Source organism: Lissotriton vulgaris, unplaced genomic scaffold (assembly GCF_964263255.1).
Source record: "Lissotriton vulgaris unplaced genomic scaffold, aLisVul1.2 SCAFFOLD_936, whole genome shotgun sequence".
In the NCBI taxonomy this organism is placed as follows: Eukaryota; Metazoa; Chordata; class Amphibia; order Caudata; family Salamandridae; genus Lissotriton; species Lissotriton vulgaris.
The window spans coordinates 129,466-148,189 of record NW_028251257.1 but is presented as its reverse complement, the minus strand read 5'-3'; the positions used below and the strand labels follow the sequence as shown (position 1 = coordinate 148,189).

The 18,724-nt window shown below is 44.9% G+C and overlaps 1 protein-coding gene across 9 annotated transcripts in view; it reads right to left on the bottom strand.

Moving 5' to 3' along the window:
- The window catches only part of LOC147662962 (uncharacterized), a 260,578-nt gene that overhangs the window by 136,371 nt on the left and 105,483 nt on the right, over positions 1–18,724 (bottom strand). For 7 of the 9 annotated variants that reach the window (XR_015305450.1, XR_015305453.1, XR_015305454.1 and 4 more), the window contains exon 2: positions 10,213–10,332. Coding sequence is in view for 3 of the 9 variants with exons in the window: in XM_086950748.1 (XP_086806874.1) it covers positions 10,213–10,332 (120 nt within the window). In the remaining 6 variants the exon portion in view is untranslated. Of the gene's footprint in view, positions 1–2,613; positions 3,298–7,515; positions 7,580–10,212; positions 10,333–18,724 lie in introns of those variants that run through there. The other 2 variants (XR_015305451.1, XR_015305455.1) reach the window with 2 other exon arrangements.

Genomic DNA, 18,724 nt, shown 5'->3' with positions numbered 1-18,724 from the left:
ATTACTCAGATTGCTCTAAATTGATGTACTATGCAATAGAGCAGGTCCTGCCCAAGGCCAGAGGAGGCAATAGAGTCTTGAGGCTAAGACAGAAAGAGACGAGACATATCGTAGGGATGTGTACACACTTTCCAACAGGGCACAACCTTGATGATGAAATGGCTATACATCTACAAATGGAATAATTCTGCAATAAGCTCACACTTGATTAAATGTCCTATCCCTGATGATGATGATTTAAAAATAAAAACATTGGATGCCACTGATATTTGTTTAATCATTACTGTATTATATTTATTTTATGCATCTATGTATCTCTTTATTACAGGAGGAAAGGAAGGGGACACGTCTCTTACCTGTGGCAGCAGGAACCCTACCCTTTTCTTCAATTCATCATTCAACCATGTTCCAAGGAGCAGATAAGAACGTTAAATTGTAATTTGCACTTTTGATCGTCTTAGGAACACAGGGGACAATGCATAGGGGGCACTTAGCAGTAGATAATTACAGGCATAGATGAAAATTGAGGAAGAATGAACAGTCAAATTTATTCATGGTGGCTATGGAGCCTATCTAATATACCCACTAACCAGGGAAGAATTGAAACATCACATATGTTGTACTCAGATGCAATTTGGAGTCGTACTATTCTGCCCCGATGAGTTCGCGGTAAAATACACCCACTGGAGGTTTAAATATAAATATATGTATTGTTAAAATCGATTTGACATCAACTGGTACCCACTAGTTAGATCGACACATGAACAGAAGTAGAATGGGCACTATGCCAAAATCACCGTGCTCAAACGCACACACGCAAGTGGGGAATCACTGTATCCAAAATGCACAGCGTCCAGAAGATAACACATGAGAACTATATCGCGGAGGGTAGGATACAGAGTTAGATATAATGTTTGATAGATGCAATACACTTAAAGCACTAAGCATCTAACAGTCTTCAAATGAGCGACATTCACATGACAATGGTTACATTAGCATATAATTAAGGACACTTATCAGACACGAATGCGGCAAAAAATTGCAAATAAGTACATATGGTCCAGATAAAACGGAGGTCCTGGTAGTTTCAACTGCCACCTCACCTTGGAATGATTTGTTCTGGCCCCAAGAGCTTGGACCGACCCCAAAGCCATGCCTCAGCGTAAAGAGCCTTGGTATTAAGATCGACCAGGAGCTCTCAATGACCAGCCAAGTATCCTCCGTCGTTGGAACTTGCACTAACTTGATTAGGCAGTTGCGAAGGTTAGTCCCCTTACTTTCCATAAACATGCTCAGAACCATCGTCTCGGCAACAATAGTCTCCAGGATCGACTATGGGAATGCATTATATCTAGGTCTGCCAAAAAATCTGATTAAACGCCTGCAGGTCACCTTGAATGATGCAGCACGGTTAATTTTCAGACTACCCAGACAGACCCATGCTTCCCCATTATTGCACAGGCTACACTGGCTCCCCATAAAGCAAAGGGTGGAATTTAACCCTTTCGATGCTGATGACGAGCTCAGCTCGTCATCACCCATGGGTGTTGTGTGCTGATGACGAGCTGAGCTCGTCATGGTGCCACTAAAATGGCATTTTCCAGCACAGGGGGGGAAAACGCCCAGCAGCCATGTGGTTAAAAGCCTGTGCATTGCCCATAAGGCAATTTATGGGCAGGCACCTGCCTATATAAAAGAAAGGCTTGAAGTCTACAATCCCAAGCGAGCTTTAAGATCTTCCAACTCCCAATTGCTGTCATGTCCGCGCTTTAAAATGGCAACCAAAGGCGGGAGATCCTTTTCAATCCAAGCCCCACAAATGTGGAACAAGCTACCTGAGGCCCTTCGTAAAGAAACTAACCTCCTCCTTTTTAGGAAATCTTTGAAGACACTTTTATTCAGAGATGCCTTTGGATCTCTGTGAGCTAGGCCGATAATCCGAATCCCTGCTTATTTATCCTCTCTTGTTGCTGTATCTGTCAGAAGCGCCTAGAGACCTGACGGTGATTTGGCGCTATACAAAATCCAGATAACAATAACAATAACAATAACTGAGATACACGACATGAAAGGTTGAAAGTTGACAGCCTCCAGGACATTAAATATGTTTACAGCAGTCCAAAACACAATTTATGGAGGGCAAATTCCACGTAGAATGTGCATGCCAAAATGGCGCTTATGAAAACGAACATTACACTCGAGTTGGTAGTCCTTCTATTATGTTTACATTCCCATGTATGTAATGGCTACTGTTAGGGTGAAACCCTGTGTGAACAAGCCACTACGGTGGCAAAACGCGTCACGGCGGGTTTACGAACTATATTAAACCCCCACTTTAATTACACCCAGCTTGTGTGGATTGCGTCAGAATTTTCTGAGAGAGCGAGAGGAACGCAGTTTTTTATAGATATTGTTTACCGGTTTCTCCACCGGACTCGCGCCACCCCGAAGATTGGGAGCACTCTTACGGAGTATCTCACATTGAATTAATATATATATATATATATATATATATCTCCACGGATTCCTTTCGATTCAGAAAAAGGATGACGAGCCACACCACCAGGTACCGGAAAAGTTGTTTATTTCAGGGCATAAACAAGACGCGTTTCGAGCTCACGGGCTCTTGGTCACATGACCACCATTTTTTTTCCCTTGTTTAAATAGTGAAAAAATAATAGAAAGGGAAGAAAGTTTTCCGTGTTTACAAACATCACACGGAAACTTTACTTAAAAGTGCAATTTCAAAAGCAATAATAACTGTTATAGGGTTACAAATAATGCACATTTCCCAAATGTTTGGTTTTGAATCATTGTCAATGATAAGTCAATTTTTAAATCAGAAAAAATAGCGCACAAAGCGCATCGAGGTATAGTACCCATTTGATTCCGATGAGGAGACAGGTTTGGAGAAAGGGAGGAAACGAGAGGAGTGTAAACGTGATATATAGGAGTTGAGAATGAGTGGCGGATTATACATCAAATTGATCAGAGATAAGTCAAGGGAGGATCTAAAGCATTGATTGAAAAATTAAGTCACTTGGGTCTAGTGCCCATTGCATCATGCCCCCATATAAAACATTATCAATCTCATGGGTCTATATCAGACAGTGGGTAGCTATAGTCTCTATCTGGTCTAAAAAAGGTGAATTAAACTATTCATGATTTTAATAATTTCCCAAAATATTCTATCCCGTGCTCATAGTCGTACTTAGTAATTTCTTGTGTAGCAGTGGTGCTCATAACAGTATTCACTATTAGTGGTTTGTTGCTTCTTTATCAAGACGAGGTCTAGCACTATAGGGAAAGTAAGAAAAAATGGAAAGAAAATACATTAGTTCAATTGCAAATATAATACATGTAGACTGTTAAGACATAATAGCATTTTTCAACATTGTTCTCCTCTCTCAACATTTCAACCTGTCTTATTTGCATAATTGATTTAATTAAATGTGAGACATTATCAACCAAACATTAATAGAATCTAAATCATATTGATTAAAAGACATATTGGAGGTATATGTCATGGAATCGGAGTATCAATGAAGGGGGTTAGGGAAGCTCACAGTCTATCAGTTTACAGATGTACATACATCTCCTCATCAATGTTCATCCCAAAAGGAACGATACACCCTGCTTGTAGTATGAATTTGGACTCTGCTCTGCGCAACGCTGTCAGGCGATCCCCTCCTCTGATATGTTTAGGGATTGAGTCCAGCGCGAAAAATTTCGCTTTGGTCCAATCTCCATCATGATATTGGTGGAAGTGTTTGGCCGTGCTGTATGCGAAATGTTTGTTCGTGATAGCACGCCAATGCTCCAAGATTCGCTTTTTCACTGGGAAGGTGGTTGAACCGATGTACCATTTGCCACAGGGGCAGGTTACTACGTAGATGACATGATCAGTGGTACATTGGATGTTTTTAGTGATTCTCCATTTTTTCTTTACTCTTTTTAGTTCAACCTCCCTTACATTAGTGCTGTGGCTACAGGCCTTACATTTTCCACATTTGAAAAATCCACCTTTAGCTGCCAGACATATTTTTTTCTTGTCTAAGTGACTCTGCACTATAAGGTCTTTGATGGATCTACCTTTTCTGTATGTGATGGAGGGGTGTGGGTCTAATCTTTCTTTTAACACTTTGTCCTGTAAAAGGATATCCCACCTCCTTCTTATTATCTGGCTGAAAGCTGAGGATTGTGTGTTGTAGGTGGTTATCAGTCTTATAGGAGCTTTGGGACTTTGTAGACTGGCTCTAGAGTCTTTAAATAGTGCTTCCTTCCGGTCGATGAGGGCTACTCTATCCTCGCCTTTTTTCATCATGTTAGCATAGTAACCTCTCATTTTGAACCTTTCATGCATCATTTTCTTGTGTTTCATGTATGTTTCTTCAGTACTGCAATTTCTCTTGGCGCGCAAAAACTCGCCAAAAGGGATTGCCCATCTGAAGCTGGGGGGGGTGACAGCTTTTGGAGTGGAGCACAGAGTTTCCTGCTGTTGCTTTCCTAAAAATCTCTGTTTCAATCATAATATTCCTGATGATAAGTTTTATGTCAAGGAAGTCGATTGTTTGCTGGCTATGTTGCATAGTAAATCTCAAATTTAAGTTGTTCAAATTGAGTGCATCCACAAATCTAAGTAGCTCATTTTCACTCCCCTCCCACACGAAAAAGACGTCATCTATATAGCGGAGCCAGACATTCACGCATTTAGTCCAATGTTCCAGGTCATCACTCCTGAGCACCTGCTCCTCCCACCAGCCCACCAGAAGGTTGGCGTAGCTGGGGGCAAAGCAGGTGCCCATCGAAGTGCCCTGGATTTGTTTGTACAGAGACCCATTGAGCAAAAAGACATTTTCTTCGAGACACAATTCGATCATTTGAAGTAGCATTTTGGAGTGGGCTTCCAAATGTCTACTTCTGGTTTTCAAGAAATATTCGCAAGCCTTCAGGCCGTCCCTATGTCGAATGGACGTGTATAAGCTTTCTACATCTAAACACACTAGCCAAAAATGTGACTCCCAATTGATATTTTCAACTTTTTGTAGAAAGTCTTTGGTGTCTTCTAGATGTAAAGTTAGATCTTTGACATAGTTTTTGAGAAAGTGGTCAACGTAGTGTGAGACATTTTCTAGGAGGCTATTTATGGAGGACACAATTGGCCTTCCCGGTGGTTGTGTCTGATTTTTATGCACCTTAGGTAGCAGATAAAAGGTGGGAGTAGTGGGATTCTCATTAATGAGAAATTTAGTTTCATCCCAGCTCAGTAGTTTGTTCTTCTCCCAATCACGAATGTTTTGGTGTACCCGATTCAATAGCTTACTCGAATAGGAGTGATCCACCCTGGTGTAGCATGTGGTGTCAGACAGTTGTCTCATGGCCTCTTTTATGTACATTTTCTTATCCCACAAAACTACATTTCCTCCCTTATCTGAGGGTTTGGTGACGATTGAATCGTCGTTCTTTAACTCAGTCAATGTCACCCTCATACCTGGTGTCATGTTCTGTTTGCCCAAGGGTCGGTTTAGAAGTTTCAACATGTCGTTGTTGACTAAATCATGAAATAGGTCTATGTTGTCTCTGGGTAACTGGGGTCTGTATCTAGATTTGGGTCTGAACGGCGTGGTTACAGTAGAAACATTTGATTCTATGTTAGTGGATGGTAAATCATCAAGTACAGAGACAATATCAGTGCCCTCTTGGGTGGCAGGGACCTGGGATTGCGTCAGATCTACCATACCTTCCTCATGCAGGGAAACTAAGACATTTTGCAAATCACTATTTTGGCTTACAATATCAGCAGTAATACTAGGCAATTCTGGATCACACTTCTTATGTGAGTGTATTTTATGTAATTTAAGTTTTCTCACAAACATGTACATATCAATGCGTGTCTGCGTGTAATCAAAATGGAGGTCAGGACAAAATGTTAAACCCAGCTTCAGAACTTTCTCTTCATCATCAGTTAAAAGTCTATTAGATAGGTTCATTACCGTTAATTCTGAAGTCTGTACATCCATTATTTGGCCTTCTGTGTCTGGCTTTTGCTTCCCACTCCAGTAGTTCCTGAGTTTGTTGCGTCGTTGCCGTCGTTTCTTGCTTTTACCTTGCCTCCTCGGCCTTGATATCGGGTTCTCCCCCTTATGGATTGTTCGTTGGCCTCTATCACGAGGCGCATCTCGTCGGAAAAAAACGTTACATCCAAGTTATCCTGTGTGTTTGTATCGGTTAAACTTGCTTCAGAGCTCAGGCTGGTCCCAGATTGCCACCGGTCTTTGTCCGCCATTCCAAGTGCCTTGTCTCTTAGTAGTGAAGAGCGTGCTTTGTCAAACTTTTGTCAGGATTCTTCCTAATTTATAGTCCCGCTCATCGCGTTCAAATTTGCGTTGTTTCCTTGCAATTAAATCTTTTTCAAATGTCTGTATTTTCTCATCCACAGTTTTTAGGGTTTTTGATACCTCTGTTTGATCTTTTTCAGTTGCTAGTTCATCCAGGAGCGATTGTATTTCTTTTAGCAGTTCTTCATGTTCCTCCCAAGCATTCTTAACCAGAATCTGCATCATTGTTTTTGAGCATGCGTTGGTGTTCTCTCGCCATGCCTTCAGAACTTCAGGTTTTGGTTTGTTTAAGGTTGGAACGATAAAGATGCGCAAGCCGCGAGGGACGCGATCCACCTCTATATAATTCTGAAGAGATGTCGCTTCCCACCAGCTGCTTAGTTCCTATATATATATGTGTGTGTTTACATATTTAAAACAAAGTTTATTTGCTATATTTGTAAAAATATAAATGTAATTATATATTTTTTATAAATTAAAGTTTGTATTTAATCTATGTTTATTTTTATATTTTAAATCATATATATTTTAAAATTGATATTTAATAATACTTTATTATTGTATACAGTATTTGTTTTCACTATTTTTGTACTTACCTTTTTAAGTATAGGGAGTCGATATTTTTGTATTCTATATTTTTCCTTCAATATTTTTCTCATCTATATTTTTGTGGTTGATATTCTGTCAGTGAACCTAATTAAATACGGGACAATTACTAGACAAGGGGAGATGTTAAATTGATAAATATATAAATTGATAAAACTTTGAAACTGACATTGCTTTTACAGTTATTTTCAAACAAATATTTCACCTTGTTAAGTGCAGTTTCTACATTTTATTACATTGCAATTATCCCAATAATCTGTACTGCATATGTTCATGATTTTTAAGTTACGGAAAATGAAGCTAATACATCTCTCTGGTCAGTTTTTGGTTTTTGGATTGATGTCCATGTGTGTGTAAGGGTCCATCATCATGAAGGCAACATGCACCAAATTTAAAATTACAATAAAATGATATGTTGTGTTTCTTTAAATTTCTTAAACAACAACATTACACAAACATATGGATTACACATTGGTATGTTATTGCTTGTAAGAGAGATTTCAACATGCACAAGTCTTGATTACATGTATACTGACAAGTCAAAAGGTAACAAGTTATAAGAGAAACTTACCTTTGATTCCGGCAATGACAGTGTGAATTTGCTTTGTGATCAAGTAGCAGCAGCAAAGGCAGGACTTGTACAATCGGATCCATGACAGTAAAGGGAGTGTGAAATAGAAAGAAGGTAAGTTTCAGCCTTATATCTGTTCCAATCCGTCAACTCAGGTGTGGAGTGTCCCCCCCCCCCCACAGTCACATCGGCATGAGGGCACACTGTGACTGGCCCTGCGGGAAAACTGGCTGTACTGCCTCTGACAGCCACTTTTGCCTATGAAGCCGTTGACGCTGGTGAACATACCTGGCTGTCAGGGCCACTCCGACGGTCTTTCGTCTATGGTCGCATCAGTATCTAAATAGAGCGGTCGGATCGCTTAGTAGGCGAATGAGAAATCTGAAGGAAAAGCCACAGTGGAACCATTTCCGTCAAGATCTAAATCAGGCCCTTAATATTTTCAGAACTTTCCATGCATAAACACTTGAATATTTACGCTAATTCAAAGGAAATAGAGACAGTGTGTCATTTCCTTAGGTCCTCAATAAAGTTTGACACTGTCAGAGCCCATAGAAATAATCTGACTTGTCTAGTAAGCCCCATTGAGAAGACATGTATTGATGATTTTGAAGATAAGCGGGCTAAAATACACAATAGAACAATGAGAGGGATAGACATCATGAAGGATGCATAGAAGAGTGAGAAAGAGAAGTATAAGAAGATACAAGTTTACACTAAGTTAAACATGGACTGGCAACATCTAGGAAAATGGTGTATATAAAGAAGGGATGACAAGACTCACAACCAGTGTAAGGGGCTGAGTCAGTGTGAACACAAGTTTTAGATTCTAGATAACACAGACTAAGCGCTTGCAGGAAAGGATCCTGTTATTCTTAGAGTTTATTAAGAGTGGGAACAGCAAGCTTATTTTAAGTTGCCCGCCAATTGGGTGGAACATACTACTTAGTTTTACTTTTCTCTAAAATCTTCATGTTGATTGTTTAGATGCTCAAAGTTGTGTTTTGTACTAGGGCCAAATGATTTGACGATAAGAGAGCATCCCACACTATTGCACGTGCGGCCCCATCTTTATTACAGATAGCACTAGTGTCCATGTAATGCCAGTGATATCGAGAGGCATTCCCTCATTTGAATTGGTGCGTGGCAAATGTGTAAATCACTTTTTCTCTGCGCCCATGCCGTGTTACCGACATGGGCGCAGAGGCAACATACCATCTGGAGGCACAATGAAAGCACCCTAAAAAAAGATGACACGCTGCCCTCTCAAGGGATGAAAGAGGGTTCCACGGACCCCCACAGACATCCACTTGCATACAGGTGCAGTCATTCACTGTACTTGCCTGCAAAGGGACCTCTAATCCTTCTTAACCCTTTCCTTGCTGCCGTCGGCCATTGGCCGACGGCAGCACTACCTCCCCAGTGCCGCCGTCGGCCAATGGCCGATGCGGCCCCACCCGCGCACGAAAACACCCGCACCGCGGCGCAATTACCACCCCGGTTAACGGGTTAAAAGCGTTTTTTAAACCTCCACTCCGTAATTCTCTTGAATGTGCTGCCCTAGGGGCAGTGTGATTTCATTGCTGCCCTGAGAGCAGCTCATTCTTCCTAATAGGGCGCACTTTCCCTGTTTGCACCCAGCGCGCCTGCTTAAACATGGCTGCGGGTCAAACAGGTAAAGTTCATTCTATCTGTAATAGTGTGCACTTTTCATGTTTGCATCACAGCGCATGTTTAAGCAGGTGTGCCTGGTGTAAACAGGGAAAGTGCAACAAATTATGTTGAATGTGCTGCTCTCAGTTCAGTCACGAACTCACGCTGCCACAGGGCAGCGCATTCAAGAGAAATACAGAGCAGCTGTTTAAAAGCTGCTCTGTGTTTCTCTGTGCAGGCAGCAACTTGCCTGCACTTTTTTTAAGAGGGATTAAAGATTTCCGTGCCGGTGAGTTTAGTGAGTGACTCCACCCGCCTGCAGGCAGGGGGCTGGAGGGCAATGGGGCCCTCTTTTATTCCTCCAGAGAGCTACTTTTAGGAGGTGCGCTGAAAGTGCGCCACCTTTTGTGGCGCACTTTCATTGCACCTCCTGAAGGGATGTTGGCTTCTGCGCCTACGGCGGTAATATGGTGCAGGTGCAGAGGCAAAGGGATTCCCTCATTTGCATGGGGACACATCCCCATGCAAATGAGGGAATGCCATCTAATGGTAGCACTGGCGCATGTGCAACAGTGCTATATGTATTACAAAAGGTAATGCACAAGCATTTGCGTCCCCTTTTGTACTACCATAGTTTCCCGGGGCATACAATGCAGGTGCACATGCTCCTTGCTCCCCTGGGGTACTTCTGTAATATGGCGCCAGGACTTTCCTGGCTGGCCAATCGAATTCAACATGCAACAGCTCCACTGCTGCATTTATTTTGACCCACTACTTTGCAATTTTATGACTCAGCAATTACTATTCATGCCTCCTCCAGAAACAGAATCCTGGAATAAGACCGTTTTTGACAAAAGGATGCATCAGAAATGCATGTTTTAAGAATAATATTTAGGCACAATTTGCAAGTTTAAATGGACTAACGCCTAATAATTAGAGTATTAGCATATTTATTGATTTAAAATTCCAACAGAAAATGTAAAAACAGCACTAGTGGAGATCTGGAACTGAGCTGGTCGGATGGATAGTCTCAGCGGTCTTCACCTTTTGTCAGATCCGGTGCCTTCAGATTTAATAGGTTCAATGACGAAAGGCCGTTCCAGCACTTGGGTATATCGGCCATTTATTGCGGTGCAGAGTCTCACATGACTGCAATGGAGAATTCTGAAGCCAAAAAGAAAGAATAATTACATTAACGACATTCTCTTGACATTAGTCAATGGAGATTAATACATCTCTATGGACAGAAACGAGATACAAACAGATCAATACCCATCTCCCACACACACTACGGGCATATTTATGACCATTTTGGTGCAGGGCAACACAGCATGTCACCTTGCTGAGCTGCCCTGCGTCACAAGGAAAGTTCAGGGATGCACCTTATTTATCCAATACGGTGCATTCCTGACCTTTCCCCTTGCACTGGCGCCATTTTGGCTGGCGGATGGAGGTATCTGCACCGATACATCTCAGCTGGTAAATACAGCTGGCTCCTCAGAAACAGGTACTGAAAAGAGAAGGTGATCCCAGCACCAAAGCAGTCTGTGTAGCATACAGTTAATCATTGGACCATAAAGTTTCAGAATAAATGTAAACATGCTTTGTGCTAAGACCCCCCAAAAAAAGGGAGATAGACAGAAATTTGGGAGAAAAAGAAAGACAAAAGGGAACCTGTAGTGAGCGCGCTTGCACGGCACGTCACGTGGCTACGTGACGTGCGTTGACGTAGAGGCGCGGCAGGCGGAGCGCGGCATTGAGAGCGCGAGCAGGCTGGGCGCAGGACATGCTTTGCGCTCCTTGTATGTATGTACTTGAATAAACAAGTTGGCACCGTCATCCGACTCCGAGAGTTATTGGGGGAAGAAAGAGTATCTTTACAGTGGCGACGAGGGTGGGATACTGACCCACGACCCCCACCACGCAGACTACGAGAAGCACGGCGGAACGGAGTGGTGGCGCAGGAGAAACGAGGAAGGCCCGAGGGTACGCACAGCGACCCCATCCTCATAGGGCACGGCAAGGAGCGCAACGCAACCATCAGCAAGGAGAACAGAGCACCGAGAGCACAAATAGCGACGGTCGAAGAACCCTGAACAACCGAGGTAGGAAGCCAGTCACGGTCACAGCCCACCGGGATATGCACTGGCTACTCCACCCGAACAGGAAAGGGCTGAAAGGAACAGCCCTCCACCCTTGCTCAAGAAGGAAGAGCGAAACGGTGCACCAGGGAGTCCGAGAAGCCTGGAAGGTACGCTACCCGCAGCCCGGGCGGAGAAGATGAATGCACAAGCGGGCTACGCGATAGCGCCAGTCCAGTTCCTTCCCCGACCAGGAGAACCGCTCATGAAATGGGAGGACTGGAAGGAATACATAGACAATTTCATAGAAGTGATGGAAGACGAGAGTGAGGAGAAGTTCAAGCCGCCGAGAAAGAAACGAATCCTGCTGCTGAATCTGGGCCCTGAAGGTCTAAGGATCTATAAAAGCTTGGTGCCGAAGAAGAGAGAGACTGAGGATGACGATGTGTATGCCCATGCGCTGGAAGACCTAGAAGAACACTTCAAACCCTCGGTGTGCGTCTCAGTAGACAGGTTTAACTTCCAGCAAAGGAAGCAACTACCCGGGGAAACGGTGGAAGAGTATGTAGCGGCGTTGAAGAAACTGGCGGTATCGTGCAAATATGCCAACTGGGAAAGTGAATTCATAAAAGACCAAGTGGTGATGCACACCACGTGCACGAGCGTGCAGGACAAGCTATGGGCCGCAGGGGACACCTCTCTCAAGGACGTGTTAGTGATAGTGAAAAGGGCTGAACTGGCACGAAGATGTGCTGCGGCTACGAAGAAGGAGATCGTGCCCGGCGGGACGGTGAACAAAGTAGACGAGGAAGAACACCACAAGGATAATCAGGCACGGAAACAGCCAGAAAAGGGTCCCGACAAATGGCGGAACAGCCCAGGCAACCCTGGCAAACAGGCCGGAAATAACAAACGGCCTTGCTACAGATGCGGCAGTTGGACGCACGAGGCGCACGACCGGAAGTGCCCTGCGCTTCGCGCCAAATGCACGTTCTGCGGAATAATCGGCCATTTTGAAAAGGCGTGCAGGAAGAAGGCAGCCAAGAACGCAGTGAAGTACGTGGCCCAAGCATCGGAGGAGCCAGAAGAAGCAGCAGAGGAAGAGGTGATCACAGTCCTCTGCATCTACGACGAAATATTAAGCATAAACGACCGAGGCCGTGGCACCGGCGGAGGAAGAACGATGAAACCCGTCATGGAAATGAAGATCGGAGGCGTCGAAGTCCAGGTGGTGGCAGACACAGGGTCGCCTTACACCATCATCCCCCGGAGCGTGTGGGAAGAGAAGTTCGCTCCGCGACTGGGCCCCGAGCTGGACAAGCTGGACATACGTCCCGTTACCTACAACGGTGATCGAATCCCCATGGCCGGGTGCAGGAGATTGAACTTCGAGTTCAGGGGCAGAGAGGCCAGGTGCAAACTATATGTCTCCGAGAAAGGTCCCTCCGTCCTAGGGTGGCTCGACCAAGGAGACCTGGGCATCAAGCTGGACCCAGGAGGCAAGGAACAGATATTATTGACGGAGCCGGAGGAAGCGCTGGACACGAATAAATGGAGGAAGAAGTTCCCAACGGTCTTCGGAGGCTCAGTGGGCAAACTCGACAGATTTGCACACAAGATCGTACTCAAAAAAGGAGCTGTACCGGTGGCACACAAGGTGAGGAACATCCCGCTAGCAGTGAGGGACGACGTGAAGGAAGAACTTCAACAGCTGGAGAAAAGAGGGATCATCGAGCCGATAGCCTGTGCTGAATGGCTATCGCCGTTGGTGGTGGTGAAGAAACCAAACGGACAGGTCCGTTTATGCGTGGACCTACGTGAATTGAACAAAAATATAGTGGTGGAGAAGTTTCCTCTTCCCCGGATAGAGGAGATGCTGGCCAGCACAAGGGGTATTCAGAGGTACTCCACCATAGACTTGACTTCAGCGTATCACCAGATAGCGTTACACCCAGAGAGCCGCAGCTTAACATCCTTCATAACTCCCTTCGGATGCTATCGATTCCGCCGCATGCCGTTCGGACTAGCCTCGGCGGCTGCGGTATTTCAAAAGCTCATGCATCAGCTGTTTCAGGACCTCAAGGGAGTGCAATACTTCCAGGATGATATATTGGTGATGGGCCAGGACAGGATGGACCACGACAGGAAGCTGGAGGCGGTGTTGGGCATCCTGGAAGGGAAGGGCCTCACAGCAGAATGGGCCAAATGCCGGATAGGGATGGAGAAGGTAACGTACTTGGGCCATGAAATCAGTGCTCAAGGTGTGACTCCCAAGAGTGAAAATGTAAAGGCGATCTGCGACGCACCATCACCAGCTACCAAGGAGGAAGTCAGGTCATTCCTGGGAATGGCGGAATACTATGGGAAATTCATTGAACATTTCGCCTCGAAAACTCACCACATGAGGCTGTCAACCCGTGAGAACAGCGAGTTCTGTTGGTCAGAGGAAGCTCAACGGGAATTTGAAATGATAAAGAGAGAAGTGGCAGGGGCAATTCCACTGCAAGGGTTCGACCCCCAAGGAAGCACCATACTAACCACAGATGCTAGTGATAAAGGACTGGGGGCAGTCCTCATGCAAGACCGAGGTCAGGGGAGAGTCGAGACCATATGCTTCGCATCCCGCACCCTGAATGACACTGAAAAGAGATATAGTGTGATTGAGAAAGAAATGTTGGCGGTGGTGTGGGCCATGTCCCGGTTCCGGCAGTTCCTGTGGGGCACGAGGTTCCGGTTGAGGACTGATCACAAGCCCCTCCTCAAAGTGCTCACATCTAGTGGACATGCGGAAGCAACACCGAGGATCTCGAAAATGTCGCTCAAATTAATGGAGTTCCGCTATGATGTTGAACACATTCCAGGGAACAGGAACAAAGTGGCGGACTACCTGAGTAGGGCGGCAGCGATGGAGCCCAGCACAGAATGCCCCGAGGCGGGGGAAGAGTGGGTCGCACTCACCGAGGACCTCGAAGTATCTATCAGCAAACAGGAATGGAAAACGGCATATGACGGAGACCCGAACATGGAGCAAGTGAAGGACTACATTGTGAGAGGCTGGCCGGACAAATGCAAATTAGAGCGCGGCCTTGTTCCCTACTTCGAGGTGAGAGAGGAACTATCGATGGATGACCAAGGAACATTTATATACAGAGGGGAAAGAGTCATACCCCCGTCAACGATGATACCCAGATTGATGGACATGTTACACGAAGGCCACCTGGGAGTGGGAAAACTGAAACTAAGGGCCAAGCAGAATTATTGGTGGCCAGGAATGGACATAAGAGCGGAAAGACACGTGAGAGAGTGCCTGAGGTGCCAAGGCGCGGACAAAACGCTCAAACCATTGCGCCCTGCCCTGGGAAAGATTGATCCTCCACAAAACCCGTGGGAGGAACTGTCCATAGACATTTTGGGGCCAGTGCTGAATGCACAGGGTATACAGAAATACATTTGTGTAATGGTGGATCGTTATTCGAAATGGCCGGAAGTAAAGATCGAAGAAACAATGGACACTGAGAAAATAGTGAGCTTCATGGCAGAGACCTTCGTGAGAGAGGGCATCCCTAAGTGTGTCCTCAGTGACAATGGGCCCCAATTCCGCTCTGACAGATGGAACCAATTTATGCAAAGAAATGGAATAGCGTCTAAACACACATCCATATACCACCCGGCGGGGAATGGGTTGGTGGAGCGCTTCAATAGAGTGGTGATGGGCTCGATACAAGCGGCTATTGCAGACAACAAAGACTGGGAGGCGGAGATATGGCACATGGTGTGGGCGTATCGGATAACTCCCACGAACACTGGCTAAAGCCCTTTCCAGATATTAAGGGGCCGGGAACCGTTCACCCAAGACAACAGGATATGGAAGGACAGAGTTATCAAGAGTGAGTGGTCACCGGCAGTGGTGCAAGCCAATCTGAAGAAGGCACAAGCAGTGTATACCAAACACTATGATGCGAGGAGGAATGTAAAAGACACGGCCCTCGAAAAGGGGGAATGGGTGAGAGTAAGACTGCCCACTCTACAGAGAAAAGGGGAAAGTAAGTACAGCAGGCCCCTGAGAGTTGTGGAAATCAAGGGCCGGGCGGCCTTGCTGAGCGATGGAAACGTGTGGTCGCAGGATCGCATGGCCAGGTGCAATAAAATACTCAACTGGAGAAGCAGAGACAACAGGGATGAGAGTGAGAGCAACAGTGACCATTCCAGTGACTATGGAGGTGAAGACCCGGACTTAGGAGAAGGTAGTAACGAAGATCAAGGGGCCAGTGCAGAATGTCAGCCGGAGGAAGACAGCAGTCGGAGTGTGCCTGGCGCGGCTGCGCTAGAGAGTGGACAGAGTGAAGAAGCAACGACGGCCAATTCCCCGGTAAGACTGACGAGAAGGGGCAGGGCGGTGGTCCCACCAGTGAGGTTCAGAGACTATGATATGAGTCAGGACTTGTTCACATAACTCTTTGGAAAAAAGGGAGATATGTAGTGAGCGCGCTTGCACGGCACGTCACGTGGCTACGTGACGTGCGTTGACGTAGAGGCGCGGCAGGCGGAGCGCGGCATTGAGAGCGCGAGCAGGCTGGGCGCAGGACATGCTTTGCGCTCCTTGTATGTATGTACTTGAATAAACAAGTTGGCACCGTCATCCGACTCCGAGAGTTATTGGGGGAAGAAAGAGTATCTTTACAGAACCAAAGAGAGGGAAAGATGCATAAAGATAGATTAAAAAATAACATGCTCAATGTGATAGACTGGAAACATAAAGCTTAAACCAATCGTCCCATAGTTCCCAGAATGTTGTTCGCTTAACAAGTTTATTAGCCCGGTCAAAATATGAGATTTTTTTAATAGAGTGAATCCATTCAGTGTCAGTGGGGGGACAAGAGTGGATCCACTTAACACACCGTGGATATGTGTGCTGAAAGGGAGCACGAAGGGTGCCTCTGTTGTAGGCAGGATTATTTTTATGCAGGAAGGGTCACCTTCCTTCACAAAAACAATCTTCAGAGGCTTTTGCCTCTTTCTATGCGTGCTGAAGAATGCAACACACATAGAAAGAGGAAAAAACAAGGAGAAATAAACCTATTTCTCCTTCCAATGCCTCACCTGGGGAGGCGTATCTTTTTGGCACCTTCCTAGGTTTACCAGGTTTAGTAAATCTAGGAATGCATCAAAACCATAGGAGTTGCATGGGAACACCCACACACTGCCCATCGAACGCCTCCCTTGAACAGAGTGATGCAACACAGTGATTTGCACTGTATTGCATTACTCCATATTTTTTTAAGCCATTCAAAGCCATGCATGGTGGCTTTGTGTGGCTTTAAACATATGACGTGGTGTATTCTAGTTTTCTCATCACTCATTTCCTCTCAAATATCATCCACCTTTAGAGCAGGTTTTGTGTACAGCTCACAGGTTTAGAATTTTTGGGGTTGACCTGGAGTGGAAGTTGTAACAGGAATGAAGGCAACAGATGTGCTGAAGTCTGAGGTTGTATCACTGAATAAATTACGCTCATGCATACTACAACCTGAGTATCTCTGGCGGTGATACCTATGGGTTATATCAGATAATACCTATGGGTTACAGGAGGACATATCCACACAGATACCTGTGCAGGTTGTGAAAAGCCCTGGACATGTTTCTTAATTAGAAATTAGCATGAAATCATCTGTATTCATTTTTACCATGGCCTTTCTGTGTTTGTTTACTTTAATTATCAATCAATGGTCATTATGGCACCTGTCAAACACATTTTAAAGTGTTTTTCTTACATTAAGGGGCGAATTCCGATGTCCGAAATGTAACCGACTGACCTACTGTCGTCTGTTATGGACCTGCAAGTACGATGCACCCAAACCCTGTTCAGTCGCACTCGTATACTTCACAATGGGAGTATGAATTCCGAACAAAATGCATGCTCGTATTGTTAAATGCAGAGGTACAGTTCATCCCTGCACCTGATGGCAGGCCCCCCAAGGTGCCTGCCACAGGGTGCAGGGATCAACAGAGGAGCACCATAGGTGCCCCACAGGCTGCCATTTGGCAGCCTCGCACTCATTGGGGCCCTACTGGGGGCCCTCAAAGACAGTTTACGACTGCCTTTTCGTGCCAGAAAGACCGGCACGAAAAGGCAGTGGGAAACTGCCATTGTACTGCCTCGTGGGAAAGAGGCGGCCGGGTGAGTACTGAAGGGTTTCCAGATGGCAGACAGGCTCTCCGAGCCCGCCGTAAGCCATCCAGAAATCTGAGTCGAATTACTTTTTGACTGAGCCCATCAGAATTGCTTGGTTGGAAAGGAATCCAACAGTGCAAGTGATGAGAAATACCCTTAGAATGCAAGGTGTAGAAGGTGTGAGACTTGAGCCAACAAGCCTTATCAAGTTGAGATGGAGAATCTTGTTGAGACAGTATGGAAGGGAGTGATAGTGATGGCAAAACACATTTGTGGTTTGAAAATAAAGCAGTAAGGGGAGGATGGAAGTGAAGTAATAAAGGTTGTGTGTGATGGAACTGAAAGGTCATCTGAAGTCCTTATGAATGCTCTGAAAGTGGCATCTGGAGCTGAAATTGGAGCAATAGTTGTTGACAGTATCGTTTAGAGAACAACATTTGTCAAACAAACAGACAATGTGTGGTCAATGGTTCTGCCAATACACATTTCCCCATTAAGCAATAATCCCCCTTTTGAGCAGATTATGTGTACAACTCCAAGTTGTAAAATATGTGGGTTGAAATGTTGATGGAAGTTGGGAAAGACCTGGAAGTGACATCGCTGGGGGAATATGCGCTGGAGTCAGAGGTTGTAATAAAGAATAATCTACTTTCATCCATACTACAGAATAAACGTCTTCTGTAGATGGTTGCAATGTGTATGGATATTGCCACACATTAGCTCAATGCATTTCTTATCTGGGCATTGTAAATTGGGCACTTATATTTTAGTGTAATAGATCCCAGAGCCTTGTTCATTGGACTACTTCTCAAAGGATTGATCAATGACTGTTTATTAATTTAGCTCACTAACAAGCAAGCCAATGTTATAACCAATCACTGTTTAATGTACTTCTGTGTCAGACAGGGTAGATGGCGCGGAACTACTTCATGTGTGGTCGTGAAGCTGTTTTGATGGCAACAGTATTTACACATCGCAAGTCACAACAAAAACAAACTGAGGGGAAAAATGCACTGTTGCTTCAGACACAGAGATAGCATAATGACAGTTTGGTTACACTGTCCAGGTTATGACAGATTAATTCTCACCAAGTTACCCATACTGTTGCCCAGGGGACAGGCGACAGCACAGCATGAGCTGTTTCCGCAGTTTTTACGGATCTGTTTATTTGTATTACATATATATTTAGCATGACGTAGCCTGAGAGCAGTGGCATGCTTTAAATAAAATATAACAATATTTCCATTTATATCTATAAAAATATGAGATAGTGAAACATACATCTGTTGCAGCATCGGGAACC